The sequence below is a fragment of the Ctenocephalides felis genome, unplaced genomic scaffold (assembly GCF_003426905.1).
Source record: "Ctenocephalides felis isolate EL2017-DRISC unplaced genomic scaffold, ASM342690v1 CF-g0.4_SCAFFOLD_03573, whole genome shotgun sequence".
NCBI lineage: Eukaryota > Metazoa > Arthropoda > Insecta > Siphonaptera > Pulicidae > Ctenocephalides > Ctenocephalides felis.
Window position 1 is genome coordinate 16,757,519 of NW_020539727.1, and position 25,243 is coordinate 16,782,761.

At 27.8% G+C, this 25,243-nt stretch overlaps 2 protein-coding genes across 2 annotated transcripts; both read left to right on the forward strand.

The window, feature by feature from the left end:
- The first annotated feature begins 1,572 nt into the window (after positions 1 to 1,572).
- Positions 1,573 to 3,927, forward strand: LOC113389091 (protein lin-37 homolog). Its single transcript, XM_026626150.1, has 6 exons — positions 1,573 to 1,712; positions 1,843 to 1,963; positions 2,029 to 2,205; positions 2,485 to 2,689; positions 3,191 to 3,339; positions 3,879 to 3,927. Exons 1-6 carry the CDS (start codon positions 1,676 to 1,678, stop codon positions 3,901 to 3,903), a joined length of 714 nt encoding a protein of 237 aa, XP_026481935.1. The 5' UTR covers positions 1,573 to 1,675; the 3' UTR covers positions 3,904 to 3,927.
- Positions 3,928 to 5,434: 1,507 nt separating this feature from the next.
- On the forward strand, positions 5,435 to 24,991 carry LOC113389656. Its single transcript, XM_026626674.1, has 18 exons — positions 5,435 to 5,626; positions 9,637 to 9,804; positions 10,227 to 10,335; positions 11,769 to 11,895; positions 12,178 to 12,303; positions 13,734 to 13,865; positions 14,356 to 14,493; positions 14,557 to 14,642; positions 15,492 to 15,635; positions 15,697 to 15,805; positions 17,669 to 17,747; positions 18,419 to 18,530; positions 20,186 to 20,316; positions 20,609 to 20,715; positions 21,999 to 22,101; positions 22,373 to 22,512; positions 22,666 to 22,837; positions 24,866 to 24,991. Exons 1-18 carry the CDS (start codon positions 5,435 to 5,437, stop codon positions 24,989 to 24,991), a joined length of 2,301 nt encoding a protein of 766 aa, XP_026482459.1.
- Positions 24,992 to 25,243: the final 252 nt, after the last annotated feature.

The following is a 25,243-nucleotide window of genomic DNA, read 5'->3' on the forward strand; positions in this document are numbered from 1 at the left end:
TATTACGAAAAACAAATGACAGGATAAAAAATATTAAAAACCAGTTAACTTTGATGATATTTATAATGATAATTTAATAACTTATTTTATATCTTGTTACGCAATCAATTTTATGTAAGAATTACATAAGAATTTTAAATTTGAAAAAAGATTTAAAGTCAAATTTTAAATTTCCGCCAAAATGTGCTTGTACACATTCAAATTTCATTGGTCGTAAATAAGTATAAAAATTGCAACTGAGTGAACAAATAATATTATAAACGTCTATATTAATAATATTTATAATAAAGATTAAATTTATTGATTTACAAACTGTTATGCTATAAAATTAACCCTTTCAACTCGGATGACGCAGCTCCGGTGAAAAATACATATAAATACCGGAATTTGCGAGTGGAAAGGGTTAAAATACCTATTTATATTATGTTTGGGTTAATTAAATATCTTATTCCGTATTTTGTTAAGTAATCAATATTTAAGTAATAACCTGGTGTATAAACATATTATTCATAAGATTATTCTAACATTTTCATTCATATCGAACAAATTCAAATTTGAAATTTGCGCCGAAATGTACTACTTCATATACCCATAATTAAAAATAAAAATAACGTAGGAAAAGATATATTAATATGAAAGTTTTGTTCATTTTGCGTACTTGTACATATTCAAATGTACTTTGCGTCAATATACTTGTACACATTTAAATTTTTATACTCATAATTAAGTGTATAAATAACATCTGAAATGATAAATAATATTATAAACACTATATCTTATTATGTAGTTTGTTATATAATCAAACTACAAATAATATCATTTTATATCATCAAACATATCATTTTTGAGTTTATTTCAACCTTTTCATTTCTATTATACAAAATCAAATTTGAAATTCGCGCCGAAATGTACTAGTTCATATACCCATAATTAAAAATAAAAATAACGTAGGAAAAGATATGTTAATATGAAAGTTATGTTTACTTTTACAATAAATCTATAAACATATCATTTTTGAGTTTATTTTAACATTTTCATTTGTATCAAACAAAATCAAATTTGAAATTCGCGCCGACATGTACTTGTTCATAAAAAATAAAAATAACGTAGGAAAACTTATGTTAATGTGAAAGTTATGTTTACTCTTACAATAAACAATAATATTTTATCAAAAAACAATTAAATAATTAGTATTTAATAATAATAACCTGTCTATAAACATATCATTTTTGAGTTTATTTTAACATTTTCATTCATATCAAACAAATTCAAATTTGAAATTCGCGCCGAAATGTACTAGTTCATAAAAAAATAAAAATAGTGCAGAGAAAGATATGTTAATATAAAAATTTCGTTTACTTTTACAATAAACAATATGATTTTATCAAAAAAACAATTAAATAAAGAGTATTTAATAATAATTTTATATTTAATTTTATTATTTTTCAAACCAAACAACATGTCCATCTACCAACAAGCGCTGCAACTTCAGGTGTCATTGACGAACTGTCAAGTCAAAATAAAATGTCAATAGTAACAGCATCATTTGAAATTAAAACAACTAAGCTTATTTAAAAATAACAAATATTAATAAACTAATAAAAAGTGGATTCTGATAAATATTTAACACAATAAAAACTAGTTTTATAAAAGTTTTTGCACGGGGGTTAAAAAAATGCCAAGAAAACGTTCCAACAAATCTGGAGATGACAGTAAGTAGATGGTTATAATATAGTAGATATTTATATATTTATTGTATTTCATCTATTAATAGTTTATATCATCTATTGTTTATTTCATCTATTTATCATTTATTATATATTTCATCTATCTATTATCTAGATGATACTGATGTATCAGCAGCCCGTGGTAGATTAATGGGTGCTCTGCAAGGAATTGCTAAAGGTAGTGATGAAGAGAGCGAGGAATCAGAATACGATGAAGCTTATGATAATGAGGATAAGTAAGTACTATGAAAAAAGTACAACAAATTTAGTATTGCCTTTTGTAATATATTTTTTTCTGCAGTTATGTAAATTATGCACAACAACGGAAGAAGCGGGAAGGTGCTACAGATTGCACACATACTTATATCATGAAATTGTACGATAGGAGTGTTGATCTTACAATGTACACTGAAGAGACTCCTTTGTACCCAATATGCAGAGCCTGGATGACTAACCAACCAAAATTGAAAGCAAAGACGTAATAAGAATAAGATTCTCTTTATATATATATATATATATATATATATATATATATATACATATATATAACAAATGTATTCTGAGTGGATATAAATATTAATTTGGAAATAAGAACAAACAACACTCTTTTTTGCACTATTTTATTAAATTTAATAAAATAGTGCAAAAAAGAGTGTTGTTTGTTCATATTTCGAAATTAATATATATATATATATATATATATATATATATATATGTATATATCTATATATTTATTACATTTTGTGTCCTTTACCAGGAGAATATCGCAAGTGGAAAAGCCCAAGCCTGTTGAACCAAAAATAATAAAGCGTGAAAAGTTCACATCATTGGATATGTCGGCCGAAGGTGAAATTAAAGATGTTTTAGCATTGCCGGCACCTGAAGGGGCTCTCATTAATAGGATTCCGCCCAAAATGGAGATTTATGCAAAGGAGAATATTGAAGAAATTAATCTTGATTATGTAAGAATAATAAATTATTATTTTTTGTAGAGTAGGTTGTAATAATTGCAAATAAATATAATGTATAATTAGTGGGGTCTACAGCATCGTGCCTTAAGGCAAATTGCTGGAACTTCCCATACTGTAACGAAATGATCGAGGAATATTAAATGTTTTCAAATAGATTATTATAAATATTGTAACATCGTCTAATATTTATAACAATTATATAAACTGAATTGCAAAGTTGAAATTATTTGTTTGAAGTATATTAGAACTTTAGTCAGAATTAAAAATAAAATCTGAATTATTTTCGATAAGCAAAAAATTATTATATATGAGCTTCAAAAATTTTTTTTCATATGCTCAGTTACAAAAAAAAACTGATCAAATTTCAATAATTTTTAGAATTTTTGCAAATAATAATTACATTTACATGTCTTCAACATGAATTTTATTATTACTTCAATCTATATAAAATTTCTATTTTTGTTTATATCTACATTATTAATTTTTTCCCAGGACTCAGATGAAGCCCCACCGAAAGAAGAGTTATTAAAAAATCATCTCAAACGTTGGCTGAAAGTTAGAAATCATTGGCAAGAACATGCAGCGGAGTATGAAAAACGATATAAATACAGTGCCCATATACTAAACACCATTTACAACAAGTAAATTGGATTAAAATAATTACAATTATATATATATATATATATATATATATATATATACTAGCTGACCCGGCAAACGTTTTGCCATCAAAAATATTTTGCCGCTTTTCCAGAAGTTCTTATAATATACATGATATATTAATAATAATGTTATATCTCATAACACAAATTTCTTTATATTTTGATAATTAATTCCAACGCATCACAGTGTTTTGTTTATTTTAGTTTTATTTATGTCAAATAGTAAAATACTTTTTTTAATCACTGTATGTATAAATTAGATTTTAGTCTGAATCAACGCAGTACCATTATCTAAACATATAATTTTTTATATAAATATCAGATTTTTTACTTTTGCATTTAATTTAAAAATATTGAATGTCAATTTCTTGAATTGAATATCCAATATGCACTAAATTTTTAAATGCCAAAATATTCCCTTCTTGGTTGAAATTTAATATAATATGATATATATATATATATATATATATATATATATATATATTTATAATTGTTTATTATATTTTTTTTTGTTGCAGGGCTCAAGAGACTATGGATATGTAATGAGAAGTAAATGACATTTTTATAATTTAGTTGATTTGATGTGAATTGTAATAAAAGAATTGTACATAATTTTAATAAATTGTAATATGAAAAATTAATCTATCTATATCTTTAAATATATATACTAGCTGACCCGGCAAACGTTGTTTTGCTAAGTAAGGTATATTCTAAACAATTTCTAGAGAATCAAAAATATTAATACTTTAAGTGTATAAGAATGTGTTGTTTCAATGCTGTGTACAGTGAGGTATTATAAAAACAATAAACCCCATTAGTTTGTCTATATTTTGTCAATACAATCAAACTGCAAGTTTTATACACTTTCTATAGAAAACATGGTATAATCCAATCTAAGTCTTTTTTGGTCTTTTGACTTATTGATTACGTTTCAAGTTTTTCAGATTCTTTTTGAATTCTGGATTTTGTGTATAATTGTAAATAATACTACTGAGCTTATACAAAATTTTCAAATTTTTGCGAGGAGAGATAAAAAATGAATTAAGTATTTCTTCTTTGACTTGCTTTTTGAAAAGTTTCAAGTAACATTTGATGAATTAAAGTAAATTTAATAAAAAGTATATATGTATAGCAGGGTGAGACACAAAGGACCATTTTGACTTTGAGCAAATATAAACTATATTGTGAAAACCAAACCAATTATATCACAACAAATAACATTTTTCAAACAAACAATTATCTGACTACATTCAGTAAAACTGCCAGCTACTTCATGATTGTAGAAATGTGCTTTTGTTTATTTAATGTTTCTTATTTTATATATTATTAAGTGTGTCTTACTTTATTTTTATTTATAAAAGTGCTTTTATATATAAGAATATATGTTTATCACAGTGTTAAATGCTGTTTTAGTATATAAATTAAATATTTTAAATTTGGGGTAAATATTGTTTATTTATATTGAGCTCATATTGGTCTTTTATTTGGAGTAAATATTGTTTATTTATTTAAATAATTCCAAAATTTTTTTAAAATTTCACAGCATTATTGAAAAATATAAAAATTCGAATTTTGGTTTGGGAGTTAAAAATTAATTAATTAATATTAATATTAATAAAAACCTTGAATATCCAAATGCCAATTCAATTTAAATAAAATTAGTTTCAGATTAATTTGGCCCTTGCAAAGACTTCTAATATGACCCAGGAACATTTATATGTGGCATGCTTTGTAGTGGGTAAACCATCAATATAACTTGTGTTAGCTGCCTCTTTCACTCATACACAACATACTTTTACATCCACAATCTGTAAGTTATTTTTTATTCTAAAAGAATTCTAGAAATATTTTTATGTATGACATATACATATGTCACAGATTTAAATAATTTGTTTTTATTTTTCTACACCTCATACAATTCCTAATTTTGAATTACTAATTTTGAATATTGTTTGAATCGAAACCATGTCTAGTTATAGGAAATTTTGGTTTAAACTGTCAAGGCAAAAATTCAAAAACAGTCAAAAATGATTCAAAATTATTCCCAGTGAAATTAAAACGTATTTTTATAAAAATGTGGTCTGAAGCAAGTAATGTATCATTTCAATCTCCTGCCGATTTATGTGATGTCATATCAGTTTTGGTACATTGTCCGGAGGATTCGACAGTTTTGTTGTCTTCTGAATTGGCGAATGAACTTTGGTTCCCTTCGGCCAAAGTCACTGAAGGGACTTGGAAAAATGCGGTTTATAAATTATTGAAAAATGTAAGAGATTAAATAATAATTGAAGTTCTAATCGAAATAAAGAAATGAGCTTGTATACTTGAACTACATTAGGGAAATATCATCAAAACTTACTTGTTCATATATTATCTCGTCAAAGATATTAACTTAGAGATGCTAAAGAACAAAACCGTTCCTTTCAGTTTTTTTAAATATAAATATGGTTTTATTTCTATTCATCATTACCGAAGGGACTTGGAAAAACGCGGTTTATAAATTGTTGAAAAATGTAAGAGGTGAAATAATAATTGAAGTTCTAATCGAAATAAAGAAATGAGCTTTTATACTTGAACTACATTAGGGAAATATCATCAAAACTTACTTATTCATATACTATCTCGTCAAAGATATTAACTTAGAGATACTAAAGAACAAAACCATCCCTTACAGTTTTTTTATAATAAATATGGTTTTATTTCTATTCATGACATTTCACATATACTAAATTTCCAACACAAGCGTAAATTAAATCCTCACTTACGCCAATATTAGATTTGATAATAACCCTCCTGTATCAGTAACTTATTTTATATGAAATTGCTGAAGTAGTAGAAATATAACAACCTAATGCAACCTAAATATATGGCAACCTAATGACAACCTAAATATATACATATTTGTAGCAATAAGTACTACTGAATGATCTATCTTTCCTATAAAAATATTTTCGACTTTAACTATGTTAAATATATATAGGAACTTAGACTACAGCACAATTATTTTTTTTTTTTTTATTAACTTCCCGTGGGGTAAATTATTGTAATGGGCCGAAAATCGGAATTGAAAATTTTTACATTTCTCGACGTTTTAAAGGTTTCTGAACGTTTTGGCATACCTCAGAAAAAATGGATGTGTGTGTGTGTGTATGTATGTATGGATACAAATTTCCAGTCACGTTTTCGGGCGCACGGATCAACCGATTTGAATGGTTCAAAAAACATTCGATTCCTATTGATAGGGAAAAGAGCTGATTAGTTTTTGGCAAAGGCAGGTCCAGCCGTTTCGGAGATACGGAGCAAAGAGTGCAGAAAATAGAAATCGACTTTTTGAGAGGACGGAGTATCCGATTTGAATGATCTAAAAAACATTCTATTTGTAATGATTGGGTGAAGTGGTTATTAGTTTTTGGCAAAGGCAGGCCCAGCCATTTCGAAGATAAGGAGCTAAATATGTAAAAAGTGGCAGTTTTTGAGAGAACTAAGCGTCCGATTTAAATGATTCAAAGAACTTTCTGCTTGTCTTAACAAAATAATTGATTTTGGAAAAAAAAATTTGTTTTAACTGTTTTTTTTTTAATTTTTTATATATCGAAAATAATTCAGATTTTATTTTTAATTCTGACTATAGTTCTAATATACTTTAAACAAATAATTTCAACTTTGCAATTCAGTTTATATAATTCTTATAAATATTAGACAATGTTACAATATTTATAATAATTTGAAAACATTCAGTATTCCTCGAACATTTTGTTACGGTACGGGAAGTTCCAGCAATTTGCCTTAAGGCACGATGACATAATTGCCTCAAGACAGAATTCCACTTGCAGCTAGTTTATATATATATATATATATATATATATATATATATATACATTATTACCATATCTCAGACAGACAGAAGTGCCTGGTATGAGAGATTATGAATTTTACATGTTTAATTTGTTTTTTATTATAATTATTTACGAGTCACGATGTAGTATGGTTTTGATTTTCATTAAAAAAAATTATTTTAAATTCATCATATAAGAATTTGAAATATCGTTTATTGATATCACATGACTAGACAAATTCGACCAAGCAGAACAACTCGTTTCGAATGATCACATCGATAGCCAATGACGAATCAGTATTTGTGGCGTAACGCATTTCCGTTGTACAAATCAATTTCCAGGTAGCAGGAGACAACTCCGAAAATCTAAGCCTAAATCCGATACGTTTTTACAAAATCTGGCTGCCGGATAAAACGAAAGGACACATTTTCCATTCGGTTTTCGATATCACCCTGTCGAGTGACCAGAAACGAAAATACAGATTTGGAACCGGTAAGGTGAGAAAAATTATCTTATTAGATTTATGATAATCTTAAACCCTTAGTGTACGAGTGTAAATAATAATAACCGGGAATAGCTCAGTCAGTAGCTTGCCCGACTCAGGGATTCTCGGTTCGAGTCCTGGCACTGACGTAGAATTCTCATTTAGGAGAAAAATAAGAATGAAGAAGTCAATTGTGAAAAAAAGAGTGCGTGTAAAGTTCTCACGCGATTGAAGTAAAACTTATTTGCTTTTGTACAAGATGTCATTTAAGTAAAAATAAATACATCATATAACAATTTTGAATAATGTTCATCAGTAATATGGTTACACCGAAATGAAGGAGTTGCTGATAAACAAATTCTATAATATTCGTTCACAATATCACGTTTTTGCAACTTCACTCATCATGTAATAATTGTGTTTGAAGAACTTCATGTAATTAAAATTAACATACATTCATTGACTGATTGTATTTTTTTACTTTTTTCCAGACGATATTCAATTCACGCGTCAGTAGAGTCCTTTTTTTATAACCTTGCTCGTCAGAAGTATCCGCATTTCAAGTAATTAAATATTAATAATCTTGCTGGACAGTATAGCCCCTTTCTCTAATTAATAATTTTGCTCGTTAGTAGAGTCCCTTTTTATCTTTTAGATCATTTTTGTACATTTCTATCAAGTTATTTGATCACTTGTCAGTAGAGACCCTTTTCTATTATATTGTTTATTTATTATTCATTTGTCAGTAGAGCCCCATTTTGCTTTTTTGTCAATTTTTAGTTTGCTCGACGGTAGAGTCTTTTTTTATATTTACGAATTTCAAATTTGGTCGCCAGTAAAGTCCAATTTCAAATATTTTAAATTAAAATTGAGTTTGCTCGTCAGTGAAATTCTTTTTAGAGACATTTTTTATTCATATTTTGCTCGTCAGTAGAGTCCCTTTCACAAAGCATTTTTCATTAATATTTTTGCTTATCAGTACAGTCCCTTTCAGTATCTAAATTGAATTTGCTTACCAGTAGAGTCCTTTTTCTTTTTCTAAGTTGAACTTAAACTTTGCTTTTTTAGTTTGCCTGTCAGTAGAGTCCTTTTTGTATTTTCTTATCGATTAAAATTTTGTTGGCTTGTCAGTAGAATCCCTTTCTAACTTTAAGATAAAATTTATATATTTAAACTATTATATTTTAACTATTCGATTTTTTATTTGCTCGTCAGTAAAGTCCTTTTTAATCTTTTAGATCAAAAACTAAAGTTTCCTCGTCAGTAGAGTCCTTTTTTATATGTTTTCTTTCTATATTTTTATATCTATACTAGTTAGTGAAGATCTTTTTCAGTTTTTATATTTACTAATTTTAAATTCAGTCATCAGTAGTCCTTTTTTATCAACTAGGTTGTAATTAAAGTTTGCTTGTCAGTAGAGTCCATTTTTATGTTCTGGATTAAAATTATGTTTGTTCGTCAGTAGAGTCCTTTTATTTTTTCTGCCGTTTGATAATTCTTTGAACAGCTTTAGAATCTGTCTTGTCTATAAAAACATTATCTACTTTAAGATAGAAATAATTTCTAATCAATAAACTTACGTTTAGTACAGGGCATAAATGTTTAATTTGTTTTATTATTTTCAAGGAACAGGGTAAAACATTCTTTTTATTCAGGCATTTTTCATTAAATCAAGATTTGTAATACGATGTAACTTTAAAATGTTTATTTATCTATGCCGATTTCCTTGTTGATATCGGTACGCATACAACGTTGATGCCGTTAAGCATACAACGGCAGATCTCTATTTACATATACGACAACTAATCACAATCGACCCGTATAGAAGTGATATCATCGAGAGCGTATGACGAACAGTTCGGGCGTAACTTACTTTCGTTGCATTTGTACGGATTTACACCCTAGTCGCGTCTAAAAAAGTTTCACTTCAAAAATTATAATTATTTTATTATTTAGTTTAAGGGTAAGCTTCGGTTCAGCCCTTACAACGAATTGGAACGTTTTATGGTGCAAGAAGTGTTGCGTTCCCCTGAAATTTTACGCCTGATAGCTATGGCAAAGGATCAACAGACGAGGGCCAGATTGAGGCCGCATCCTGATGGTTCAGAAATGTTACTAAATACGGTAATAAAAATTTAGAAAAAATGGATATATATATATATATATATATATATATATATATATATATATTGACATGTAACACATACTCCAAGCTGACAACATGTTCGTTTGGAATAAGCTTTTTTATAATAAAATATTATTTATTTTAATTTTACAATTATTTAAAATTTATCATAACTCGACGTTTTATCAATTGTTGTTTCATATTTTTTTCGTGCAATTTCGTGTGTTTTTGTGTTTTTTTTTTCAGATTTATTTGTATGCACTGAAGATGGATCAAATCAAGAACTGAAACGTATGTTTTCTGAATAAAAACATTTTCTTTCAATAAAACTGTTTTTAATTACTAGGTGGATGCCCAAGAACAATTTTATCATATTATTTCACCATATATATATGAATACATTGTTTTTTTATAATTTTAGGATTTGATCAATGAAACAAATATTTTGTTGGAATTAGGAGAACATCATTTGTATGTGAACAGTGGTCCACATTTGGAGCTGATAAAGTCGGCTGGCTATACACCTGCAGGTTAGGAAATATTTATATTTATATTTAATTAATATAATTTAATATGAGTTAAAAAGTCTTCAATAAAAATAGTGTGACAGTTTTTAGAAATTTATTTAAAATCCATACGTTTCGGCTCGCATCTTAGCCTTCATTCAGTGGCAATCAATTTAACTATAAAAATTAAAACTAAAGAAAATAATAATAATAATAAACACTTACAATTTTGTATCCTTATATAACATATGAAACCATTATTAATCCATGGTATGAGTATGTGCACATTGATAAAATATATATTTTTAACATCACAGATGGTAAAACACACAAATAAACATGATAACTTAACAAGTTGTCGAAACTATGTATTTACTGTTCGGAATTTAAGATAGAAATGTCACATTTTTTCTTGAAGCAGGTTTTAGCATGTGCTCAAATTTCACGGGAAATTCAAAAAGCGATGAGATCTTGTCATTTTTTAAGAAACTTTGACACGCTATTAAGGAACCACGTGTTTGTTTCGTTCAGAGCCGTATTGTCGAATCGTTTGTTTATTACCCCGTCGTTAATTGCAAAAACAACCCCTCAGTGAATCTTCTTTTAATTACGTTCTCTTCAAAATGTTAAATTTTAGGGTTGAAATAATCTATGTTATGATATAAATTATTAATATGATCGGTCAACATCGTCTTAAATTGTTTGGGATTTTTAGTTTTATTGATGTAACGCCCGACTTCTTAACTCAAATTAAATATATTATATCGACTTTTTAACTCAAATTAAATATATTATATCAACATCAAATTCAAGACTATTCAAAAATAAATATTTAAATATATTTCCATCCAATTTCAATACTAACGTAGTATATTCTGTCTTTTGCAACGACTGTTATTTCGAATACATTAGACAAACCTCACAATATGTACCCAAAAGAATGAGGCAACCCGAATTAAGTGTGGGTCACCAGAAACAAAAAAAAAATCAAATGTACCCTGGTTCAGCACTATGTCGAAAATGCCCACTTACCAATTTTTTACCATGAAAATTGCATCTTTAAGAGGTTATTTGCAAAACTTTGTCTTATACTTATGAACGCTTCTAATAGTATTATCATTAGATCAGATCACAACCTGTTACATGATTGTTATTTAAATTTTTTACAGTTTTTGACAAACAATTAATTTCGACATCCATTTAAAATCAATAATTTAAATATTTATATCTTGATATATAAAAACAACACGCACACACTTACAGAGATTTTAAGTCGAGTGTTTTCTTCTTAAAAATTCATCCGTTCAATAATCAGTTTGTTACCAAATGATCATCCCAGGGAATAATACTTATAAGTAATAATATATAACTGCAACGCATGCCACATACAAATTTAAGGCCTCTATTGAAATAGAGAAAATTAGTTCCTAAAATAAACTATTATTTTATTATTCTAGATCAGCAAATGATCTATACAGAATTCATATGCCAGTGTTTTCCCTGTTTGTACATGAACCAGGCGACGTTTACAAGATTTCTTACGGCTTGCGGATGGGACCGAACTATGGCCATGAGGATGTTCAGGTTAAAATTATTATTTAAAAAAAGCTCATTTTAAGCCACAGATAAAAAAACATAAATATACCTTTACCTCATTACTTCAATTTTAATTATTTCCCCTCTCCACAGAGGCGCCACCAACTGTAGCACGTAAACTTACCCCTAGGTTTAATTCTCCGATAATATTTATATAAATATATAAAGTAGAAAAGATAAAGCCGATAAATTGGAATAAAGAGTAAAATATTTTTTCACTAAAATATATAATAAAAAATATTATTTAGTAATGTTTTTTTATATTATTAGATCTGCAGATGTATTTATGAGAGGGACCCTTTCCTACAAGGACTTTTTGTTCGCCTTGGCCGCCACCGATCCCGGAACTCAACACGGTGGAGCTCCTGCCGAATTGAGATGTCGATATATATTTAGGTATTATAAATAAAAGAAAAACTCTTATCTTATTATAAAATTAATAATTCATTTAATGACAAAGAAAATCTAGTAAATATAAATCGAAAGCGAACTAAATTAAGAAGGCGGGATGATAATAATAACATACTCTGTAAAATTTTTAAAATACATCATTAAGTTTTGGATTGCAATTTTAAAGTACACAGAGTTGCTGTAAGGTTTTATGATACTAGACAATGTTGTAGATTATTTAATTTTAAAAAAGTTTGCCAAATATTTCATTCAGATTAACCGAATAATTCAGAAGTTACAAAAAATTTACTAAATGAATGCACGAATTTGCTATAAATAAGTTTATTGTTAAAGTCGCTTCGTCATGCTAGTAGAATTATACTTTGAATTGCAATTTTAAAGTACACAGAGTTGCTGTAAGGTGTTAGGGAATTAGACAATGTTGTAGATTATTTAATTTTAAACAAGTTTGCCAAATATTTCATTCATATTAATCGAATAGTTCAGAAGTTACAAGAAATTTACTAAATTAATGCACGAATCTGCTATAAATAAGCTCATCGTTAAAGTAGAATTATATTTTGGATTGCAATTTTAAAGTACACAGAGTTGCAGTAGGGTGTTAGGGTATTAGACAATATTGTAGATTATTTAATTTTCAAAAAAATTGCCAAATATTTCATTCAGATTAATCGAATAGTTCAAAAGTTACAAAAGTTTTAATAAAAAAATGCATGAATAATTTGCAAGACTATAAGTGCATCATTTCTGTATGAGCGTTTATAAATGTATATTCCTTTCTTGAAAGAGATTTTGAAGTATACCGAGTTGTTATAGAGTTTTAATATAAGACAATATTGTAGATTACTTATTTTTTTACAAACTTGTCTAAAACATCATTCATATTAATCGATTGGTTTAAAAGTTACAAAAGTTGCAATAAATAAATGCAAAAATTAATTCCATTTTTGAACGAGATTTTGAATAGGATAAACTAGTGCCGGAATTGATTCCAACCTCTGCCAGCTCGATAACAAACAGTATGATATCAAATTTTCACTTAAGGTTATAGATCTCAAATACAATCTAAAGTTAAAATCGCTTTTAGGGAGCATATACTATTATTTACACATATGGAATACAAAATTATGCACATGAAAAGGGGATTGACCGCTGGGTTGCCAACAAATTAGCTTATAGAACACATATATAATATAAATAATCTTCCTCTAAATTAAAAAAAAATCTTAACTTGATGATATAGAAAATAACTATGTACCTGTATTATTAAATGATTATAAAATGTATGCAAAATTATGCATTCAATTACTTTTTTCCTGTTACAATTTTCTCTCAAGTTAAGAGCGTAGTAATACGTCTATTAATAGGTTTTTGAAATAGTGTGAAAATTTGTCGTTTTCTATTTTCTTTTTTAGATTTTTCGACAAGAAAGGTTCCCAAACATTGGAAGCTGCAGATTTGCGAGAAATGGTGGAACATATGAGAAAAATTAAAAAATTTCCCGTGGATACTATAAGTGTTAACAGGGAATGGGAATGGCACGCCAAGTAATAATAATATATATTAAGGTGGTCCTTAATATGGACATTTTCGAATTTCCTTGCTCCCGAATGCTCAAATGGTTCTAAATTGATAAAGAACAATTCTCTGAAAGTTTTGGCTCTTAACATTAACTTTTAGATAGTGCGCAAATCAATCAAACTTCGCATGGAAATAGCATGGAAAAAATTTTGAAAATTAAAAAAAATTTTTTTAGGTATATCTTACCGACAAATGAATTCAAAGTGAAAATTCGTGTCATTTTTTATTGAAAATTCGACGCTCTGCAAAATGTTTGATGATTTTCTCATGCTATTTCCATACGAAGTTTGATTGAACTGCGCACTATCTAAAAGTTAATGTTAAGAGCTAAAACTTTCAGATTTGTTTTTTATCAATTTGGAACCATTTAAACGCTTGGGAGCAAGGAAATTCGAAAATGCCTATATTATGGACTACCCTAATGTATATATATATTTACCTCATTTTTTATTTCAGGAATATGGGAGTAACTAAAGACGTTTCCCTAAATTTACCGCAATTTTTACAAGCCGTTGGCGAACTCAAATTTAGAGGGACTTCTGTGCTTCTACGATGTCCTAAGGGCTACATCGCTGCTTTGAAGGAAATAAACAAGTAATAATATAAATTATATATATATATATATATATATAATAAATATTATAATTGTTTCTTTAGGGAACGTGAAAATGCAGCTGCTGGTACTCTTTCTCAATTGATGTCTGCGCCTTCGAAAATGATAAAGCCAATTATGTCGCCAAGAAGTAAATAATATTATTATTATATATATATATATATATATGACGAAATAACTCCAGAACGCATGAACCGATTTCGACAATTTTGCATTCGTTGGAAAGGTCTCGGGCCCGCAAGGTTTATAGCTAAGAAAATTAGTTGTGCATGGCGTCGTGCCCCTAATGCAAATGCTGGAACTTCACGCACCGTAATTAAAAATTCGAGTAATGACATTAGTGAGAATTATCAGAATTATGCTTGGTTAAGTCAACGAGCCAATTCTTGCCGCAAAGATAGTATGTACACGCACTGAATTTCACCATTCAATCAAAAATTGCTGGCGATTTGGTGACATACCAATGATTCCGACTGGTTCTTCCGTTTGACTTCAAACGATGCAATTCCAGTTCGCATTGCGTTCGCAATAACAAGTCTCATGGCCAATCGCTTAGTGTTTGCGGGATAAATTTCAAATTAGATTATTTAGAAATCATTGTTTTTCACATGGGTAGTTATGCGTTGTCTGTTCACGAGTTGGAAAACCATCCGCTTTGTTTGTGTTAACGTCAGACCAAAAAACAAAAAATGTGGTTTACCAAAGAGCACTTCAATGAAACGGATAATTTGCGGATTCACTTTTATTTTACTTTGAGAAGTTCAACTAAAAAACACTTCATTTTTGTAATCGAAATAAATTCATTACTGTTGTGTAATAAAATCAAATTTTTCCTTTTCAAATATAAAACATACAAGAATTTTCTTCATCTTTCTCACGAAACCGTCTGGTGGCGAAAGGGAGTTCGTCGGTTTTGCTAGTATATATATATATATATATATATATATATATATATATCATATATTAAATTATTTTTTAGCCGAGCCTTCATCCTTATTTCGACGTTTATCATCGATAATCCCATATCCCTTTGGTGGGACAACTTTCGAAATAGCAGGACATTGTATGAAATTGAAAAAAGGAGGCACTTTGGTAGAATCCGAAAAACTAATGGATCTAACAGGTAGATGATTTATAAATAAATTTTTAAATAATTTTTTTTTAATATTTATTATTATTTGCAGTTTGTGTGACACCATCATCAATAATACCTTTGCAAAATGCAAAACCATCACTTTCTACAGAAGCTTTTAATCAGAAATCGCCTGCGAACGAACTTATTGCAGGTTTAAGGTAAAAATAGAAAATAAAATATAAACAATAATTTAAATATATATATATATATATATATATATATATATATATACTAGATGACCCGATAGATGATGTCCTGTACCCACATCTAAGTTTTTTAAATATTCTATACTAATATTTAACGTACAGTTGAAAATAATAATTATTGTTTTTCGAATTACTATTTACACCAATATATGAGTGATGTTAAATGTAGGAACTGCATCAAATAAAATGATGATTCTCAATTCCGACAGTTAACACTTTAATTATCCATTTAACAAATATTAAAATATGTCCAATAAAATTGTATATTAAAAATTATACATTGCAATTTAAAGAACAAATTTATTTCCAATAGCTCAATTTATTTTAATGCCAAGGGTTATACAATATTTTAGTCACGCCTGTAGATGTGGATGTATAAATGAATGATTTTTTGTTTATTCACGACTAAAACATTGATTTTCCAAATTTATCACACAAAAAATCATCGCTTGCCTTTGTGATTTACAGCATAATATATACGTATTGGAAATTGAAGTCTTTTAAAAGGTATAACAAATTCAAAAAGAATTAATATATAGCATTCGCGGTAAAGGTACAATATCATCTTGGATTTTCCTACCCAAAATAATTGCTTCAATAATGTTGCCTATAATTTTTATAATTTCGTACCATATTTTAACCCGGGTTTTAGTAGTTTTAATATCTAAATTACATTTTTCTCACTAATAATTCAGTATACATTTTACAAATCCTGTGCACATGTGCTCTATTCAACCTACGATCAACAAAATTATTGCAGTAAAAAGAGAGAAAAAAAGCATGTGCCCTGTGATTTTTTTTTACTGTGCTCTAATTTTTATGATATTTTGGAAATATGCTAATCTTAATCTTAAGTTCAGAAGTGAAAACAATTTGCACTCCGTCACTACCCACCGCATTAATTGAATTATAATTCCTTTAATTCTGATTTTATCAGAACTTGTATTATACTATTTGAAAGGTAATTAAATGAGCTACAACTTTCTCTATTACAAATTTTACCGTAACTTCTCTTATTTTGAAACGGCGAAGGGTTAAAGGGCTCGAAAGACACTCTGGTTGGATGGCCGCGCACTTTTTAAACAATCATAACATTATCAATATTTGTGTAACAGAATAATAATAAAAAGCAATAATTAGTCAGAAAATAAGCTTGAATTGTCATCTATATACCTTCATACCTATCTTTTATTCTGTCAGAGATATAATAATGAGTTATTGGCTGTTTTTTTTTAAACAGTATTTTTTTTCGTGAAATCATGAGGTTTTTGAAAATCTTTGTACTAAAGTTGTGGTATTTTCTAGAATTCATCAAGATCTCTTGAACCAAGTTAATTCTAGATGGAATACTATTATTTTTAATTTTGGTGGAAATGGCACTCATAAACTATTTGATTTAAATGAAAAAAACATTGCATGCCGTTTTTATTTGCAAGATAGTTCACTCATTTTACACACAGAAATACTCATTTTAAAGCTTATTTTGATTACTATAAAACCCCATTTTCATATCTAGCCTAATATTGTTCCTAGAACACTTTATAAGATACTGATTTATTGAGATTTTGATTGATATAATATTGATTATTATATGATTTTCGTTAAAATGTATATTTTTGAAGATATTAGCAAAAACGATGAAAAACGCAAAAAAGAAACAAATTTTCAGAAGCCAGTAACTTGAAAGTAGCTTCTTTTTTGAAAAACATTATTAAACATTTTTCCTTATAATTAGTTCTTTTATCGATATATATATATATATATATATATATATATATATATATATATTTTATATATAATTATTTTATATTTCAGATACTTTATTACCCATTTTAAGACAGACACAGTGATTGGATCGAAAGGATCTGCCAAGTCTGCATACAGTTGGGGACAAGTAATTTAATTTTTGGTTTAATTTCATCAAATTTTGAAAAATATTTTAACTGATATATCAGTTATATATACTGTGATAAAAATTTAACATTATTCACTTTACTTCTATCACATTCACAAATAAAAATTTACGCCTGTTTTTATATATTTTGCAATTTAAAATATTTAATATTATACTTTTTGCATGCCGACAAAAAATGTTGAATGTCCTCGTAATATAAATAGATCACAATTAAATATATTGTTATATTTAATAACACTTTTAATATTAATTTAGAATTCATATAAATTTTTTAAAAAAAGGTTATATACAAATTATTTATCCCACTGTTAAAAGCTTTCAATAAATGTTAAACCATACACATATCAAGTCTACATAGTACATATTTCGATTTATTTAAAATATAGATTATTTTGAAAAAATTGATGTGTGTATATTCATAACATGTATTTTTCGGAGAGCATTTTTTATATTTAATTAATATATTTTTTTGTCATTTTTTTATTATTTATCTGTGCATCGACGCTCTGATAATAAAGAGAAACCGTGTACTAATTTTATTTTAATACTTAACAAGACAATTATGGATAAAAATATGGATAAATTCATATTTAGCTAGATATTAAAATAGGTTTTATTTATTTTATTTATTAATTAATTTTTATTTTAAGGTGGATTCAATGGGTTTCGCAAATTGTCTGATGAAAGTCTGCGAATTGGTCAAAGATTGTTTTATGGAGGAACCACGAATGTTAGCCTTGGCATCACCTTGTCATATTATGGGTAAAAATTACAATTTATAGTAAATTTATTATAAATAATATGAATAACTATTGAAATAATATGAATGATACTTGTATGTAAATAATTAAATATAAATTGGATATAATTGAAAGTATTAATAAGCAAGCGACGATTTTTGGCAAAAGTTTTATGGAGATGTGCCTCAAGATAATTTTCATTATAATATTATAATAAAATTTGTATTCTGTTAAGAGACAGTGAAAAAATGTTATTAATCAGATAATTTACCTAGATAACAGGTTGAGTTATCTGAAGTTTGAAATAAATAAAATAATAAATTTAAAATTGGAGAAATCAGAATTGATGGTCATCGAAATCCAAAGATTTTTTTTAAAGATACGGCCAAACAGTCTTGGATTTCCAAAAAAATAATACTTCACTAAACATCAATATTTAAATATATTTACTATTTTCGTGATTTATTATATATATTTATTATTTAGTATTTTCTATCATTATTATTAGTAGCAATATTAGTTTATTATTTTTGATATTTATTTCTCAAATTCCCGTAGGGTAGTTATAGTAATAGGCCGAAAATCAAAAATGAAAATTTTTGCATTTCTCGACGTTTTGAAAGTTTCTGAACATTTTGGCATACCTCAGAAAAAATGGATGTGTGTGTGTTTTGTATGTCCGCATTTTTCGTACACGTTTTCGGGCGCACGGATCAACCGATTTGAATGGTTTAAAAAACTTTCGATTCCTATTGATAGGGAGATGTGCTGATTAATTTTTGGTAAAAGCAGGTCCAGCAGTTACGGAGATACGGAGCAAAGAGTGCAGAAAATACAAATCGAGTTTTTGAGAAAACGGAGTATTCGATTTGAATGATCTAAAAAACATCCAATTTGTAATGATTGGGAGAAGAGGTGATTAGTTTTTGGCGAAGACAGGTCCCGCCATTTCGAAGATGCAGAGCTAAATGTGCAAAAATGGCAGTTTTTGAGTGAACTAAGCGTCCGATTTGAATGATCTAAAAAACTTTCTGCTTGTATTGACAAAACAATTGCTTTTGAGGATAAAAAATTATTACATCTTTTTTTCATTATCCATAAAATAATTTTGTAATTTTGGATTGAAAATTCAAAAAATTACCCAGACTAAGCACAGTCTAAGCGCCACTCTGGTACAAATGTTTACCCGAGTGCGTTTAGACTGTTTATAAATAAACTGGAGCACTTTTCCAATTTTGTGAAAACTATTGAAAAATGTGAAAATGCCGCCAAGCTAAGCACAGTATAAGTGAACATGTCGCACAGAATTATTTGCAAATGCGTTTAGACTGTGACTATACGGGAGCACTTTTTTAATTTTGTGTGAATTAGGCAACTATTTTTTTTTAAATTGAATTCGAAATGAAATGACGATTGTTAATGTTCTGGTGATAAATTGATTTATGATTTACATTTGATTTACTCAGATATAACAAGATAGCAAAAATAATGAAAGTTACAGTATTTGTAATAAATATATTTGAAAACGTTTAAAATTTCTCGAATATTTCATTACGGTACGGGAAGTTCGTGCAATTTGCCTTAAAGCACGATGCCATACACCACTAGTTAAATTTCATATTACATTACTGAGCCCGCCATGGTTGAATTAACTTTTATATTTTTTTATTATTTCAGGTGATTTGCATGGAAATTTACCGGATCTTTTAGGCTTCGAACGTGTTTTGTGGAATTTAGGGCCTGCATTAAGTCCGAGTACGCTCCTGTTTTTAGGAGACTATGTTGATAGAGGCCCTCATGGGGTTGAGGTAATTATTAGAAATATAGATAATAAATTAATAAAAAAAATTCATGAATTTTTTGAAAATCTTATTTAATATTTAATATTTAAAAATTTAAATTAGAGCAACAGAATCATTTTTACTCGCGTAATTTGCCTAACAGATCTCTTTTCATATCAAATTATTTTAATCAAAATTTGTTGAGCTACTTATACAATTATAATTTATTTATATTATTATTTATTGTAACTGTTAGTGAATAAAATTTAACTTTTTTTAAAGTAAATAAATTAAAAATGTATGTTTTTTTTATTTCAAGGTGGTTGCTTATCTGTTTGCATATAAATTGCAAAATCCGGCAAAAATCAAATTATTGAGAGGAAACCACGAAGTAAGAGATGTACAGAAAATGTTCACATTTTATACGTAAGTTAACATAAAGTTATAAGTAATAAATAATATACTTAATTTTCAATGAATAAAATTTATTATAATTTTGCGATTTTCTAAAATGCAATGTTTTGAGATTTTACAATAATTCTAAAAATATTAATTTGGCATCAGACTACATAAGATTTTTAAAATTGATTCACAATTAAACAAGACCATATGAAGCCTTATTTTAACTACATATTCTTACCACCAACTTAAGTACGTTATTTTATTAATCTAATTTTAAATGTAATATGGAAAAAATTTAACAAATCTAAATTTATTATTCATAAAACAAATTTTTAAGAAAAAACTGAAGTTATTACTTTTGACTTTTTTATTCTGGTTAGATTCTATTTACAATATAACTTTTTTTAGTCAATTATAGTCAACTTAAAATTATTTTTTTATTAGAATAACTCCTTGAATTATGTATTTTCATGTTAGTATCCTCCAAATATTTCTTCAAAAGCTTTTTAGAATTTAATAGATTTTACAAAGTGCGTCTAAAATAAAACTTTTTTGTGAATTGGTTACATTCTTAGTGAACGAGTTAAAACCGCAAATCTAGAGTATAATAGATCGACGACAAATAAAAAATGTTATAAGACCGACTTTTTGATTTACTGAAATATCTCAAATGGTTCTCAAAATATCGCATTTTTCATTTTCTCGAATTTTATAGATTTTTAAAGTTCTGCGCATGACGAAAAAAACATACTTGTAATTCAGTTACATTCTTAGTGAACGAGTTAAAACCGCAAATCGAGAATATAATAGCTCGATGGCAAATGAAAAATGTTATATAAACTACTTTTTGAATTACTAAAATATCTCAAACGGTTCTCAACATATTGCATTTTTCATTTTCTCGAATTTTATAGATTTTTAAGGTTCTGCGCGTAACGAAAACAAGATACTTGTGAATCAATTACATTCTTAGTGAACGAGTTAAAACCGCAAATCGAGAATATAATAGATCGACGGCAAATAAAAAATGTTATATGAACGACTTTTTGAATTACTAAAATATCTCAAACGGTTCTCAAAATATTGCATTTTTAAATTTCAAGAATTTTATACATGAGTTGGCACAGATAACAATTACATTTTTGTAGTTTTCGTTTTGATGTAAAAAAATCTATACTAAACCTCTTTAAATCACAAATAGTGATTTTTTGCTCTTAAATCACTTACTAAAAATATCAATAAACTAGGGATTCAAAAAATTTATAATTTTTATACTGGAATTATTGAAATATTTATATTTTTTTCAGAGAATGTGTACAAAAGTTTGGCGACACATTGGGAAAAGATTTATGGAATGCTATAAATAACGTTTTTGATGCAATGCCTATAGCAGCTGTTATAGACAGTAAGGTAAAGATAAAAATTTAGATTATTAAGACGATTTATTAACTAAATATTATGAATAAAAATTAAAAGATCAATAAATAAAAATACTTTCTCAAACCTAAATAAAATTAGCTTGATGAAAAAACAATATACTATTTGTTATTAGTTTCTCGAGTCGTTTACGTTTACGTTTAAAAATTCTCAATTTTTAATAAATTCGAATATAGATTTATCTGTTAAATTTTATCCAATCTCTCATTGAATTTTCTAAATTTTATTACTATTTTTTTATTAGATTTTCTGTGTCCACGGAGGAATTCCGCCCCCTTGGTTGTGCCCTGTAATTGCGACCATCAATGATATACCAATCCCCTTGACCAACCCTGATGAACAAAGTCAATTGGCCTGGGAACTTATGTGGAACGACCCTATCAAGTAAGGATGATAAAGGATACACATTTTTTAAACAACAGACACATCACCATTACCATTACCTTTCTAACTTGACAAAAATATTCGATTTTTCACATTTTATTTATTTTTTTCTAAATTTATGATTACAATTTGTCGTTTATAATATTTTTTCAGGACCAGAGGAGCAGACGCTTTTGCCGATACGACTAACAGTGATGGCTTTGCCAATAACACCAGAAGAGGCACCGCCCATGTCTTTAACCAGGCAGCTCTGGACAGATTTTTATCTGTCAACAGTTTGTCTCATGTCGTCCGAGCCCACGAGATGCAAAAGACAGGATTTTATGTAAGGAAAAATAGTAATATATATAATATATAATATATATATATATACATATATATATATATATATATATATATATCTTTCTTCTATATATATATATAAAAATCGGGTTTTCCTTCCTGACGATATAACTCCAGAACGCCCAAACCGATTTCGACAAATTTTGCATTCGTTGGAAAGGTCTCGGGCTCCGCAAGGTTTATAGCTAAGAAAATTAGTTGTGCATGGCATCGTGCCTTAATGCGAGTTGCTGGAACTTCACGCACCGTAATTAAAAATTCGAGTAATGACATTAGTGAGAATTATCAGAATTATGCTTGGTTAAGTCAACGAGCAATTCTTGCCGCAAAGAATAATGATGTACACGCCCTGAATTTCACCATTCAATCAAAAATTGCTGGCGATTTGGTGACATACCAATGATTCCGACTGGTCTTCCGTTTGACTTCAAACGATTGCAATTTCCAGTTCGCCTTGCGTTCGCAATAACAAGTCTCAAGGCCAATCGCTTAGTGTTTGCGGGATAAATTTCAAATAGATTATTTAAAAAATCATTGTTTTTCACATGGGCAGTTATACGTTGCCTTTTCACGAGTTGGAAAACCATCCGCTTTGTTTGTGTTAACGTCATACCAAAAAACAAAAAATATGGTTTACCAAAGAGCACTTCAATAAAACGGATAATTTGCGGATTCACTTTCATTTACTTAGAGAAGTTCAACTAAAAAACACTTCATTTTTGTAATCGAAATAAATTCATTACTGTTGTATAATAAAATCAGATTTTTCCTTTTTAAATATAAAACAAACAAAAAATTTCTTCATCTTTCTCACGGAACCATCTGGTGGCGAAACGGAGTTCGTCGGGTTTTCTAGTATATATATATATGTATATATATATATATATATATATATATATATGTATATATATATATATATATACAAAAAGTTTCATAGAAATTCGATCAGCCGTTTACGACCAGTTTAATTACTTATATCAATGAAAATATTAAAAATAATATTTAGGTATCTATTTTCCTGGCTTTTGATGTCTATGTATCATTTGATATTCACCGAAACTTTGTCGAAGAAACTACAGTTCGGAAGTTAATTTAGAGTCACCGAAATGTTTAAGGGGGTTGTTTTTTTTTACAAAAAATGCAAGGTATAAGCTTTTGTTTTCCCCAAAATGTATTTATCATAGAGACATGCGGTTTTTTTTAAACAAAAATTACAAAATCATAGAATATTACAAAATTTTCTTTTTCTTTTTTTTCGCTGTCATTTTTTAACCAGGGGGCGCCAAAGTCGGCCTTGCAAAATCGATCTCTTTTGCGGTGCCACAGATAAATCCGTTGCGCATCGCCCGAAACAAAAAAAAAAGAAATTACGTTGAAGAAGAAGTTTGAATCCAGTCCCCCTACCAAAATGAAAGGAAAAAAGCAAGAAGGAAAAAAATGGCAGCTATTTAAAAAAAAAGCGTTGCAAAAGGCCTTTTTTGGGGGCGAGAAGCATCGCAAATTTTTTTTGCGTAATGTTATCAAGTTGTTTGAGGTAGGGGGACTAGGTGTTGCAGTGGTGAACAAATTAAAAAAAAATGCAAGTCGATCCGAAATAAACCATGGTGTTCAAAGATGCTGACACATTAAAAAGGTCATGTGCATGAGGTATTATAATGAAAAAGAGAGCAGCTGGCGTACAATAGCTCCGGAGTGATGAAAAAACGCTTTCAGAGGATCATACATATAGAGATATATATATCTATAACTTCGTCAAAAAAATAGATATTGAGATGATTTTTTTTTAAATAATTCTAAGGTTTTTAGCTTTCATAATATCAATATATATCATAAAATCTCTAAATCGAAAACAATAAAATAAAAACCGAACAACCCCCTTAACAAAGTTTTTTTGAGGATATGGCATTGTCATCACTTTCCGTTTAGTTTATCCATTGTTTTTATTTAGTAGTAGTAGTAATAGTTATGGTAATATATCTATTTATTTATTTATATTTATTTTCTATTCCAGATACAATATTCTGGTCACCTGATAACAGTTTTTACATCATCCCATTATTGTGGAGGCGACAATGAGGCAGCTTGTCTTTTTGTCAATAATAACAGGATTAGAGTAATAAGAGTCGACACTGAATAGAAGATCTTTTAGAAAATATAAAAATGAAAAAAAAAACAACGTCTTATACAATTTTTTGCCTATTCCTATTTTTTGAACAGATTTGTTTTTTTGTAATTATTCTGAACTTTGTATAATAAAGAAGTAATTTTGAAAAAGCATTTATATTTGTTTAATTTTATTTTCTAATAATGCAATTATGTCTCGTGTGAATTTTTTCTTATATTATCGTGGCGATTAATGTGTTAAAGGAATATGCTTTTTGTCGTGAAA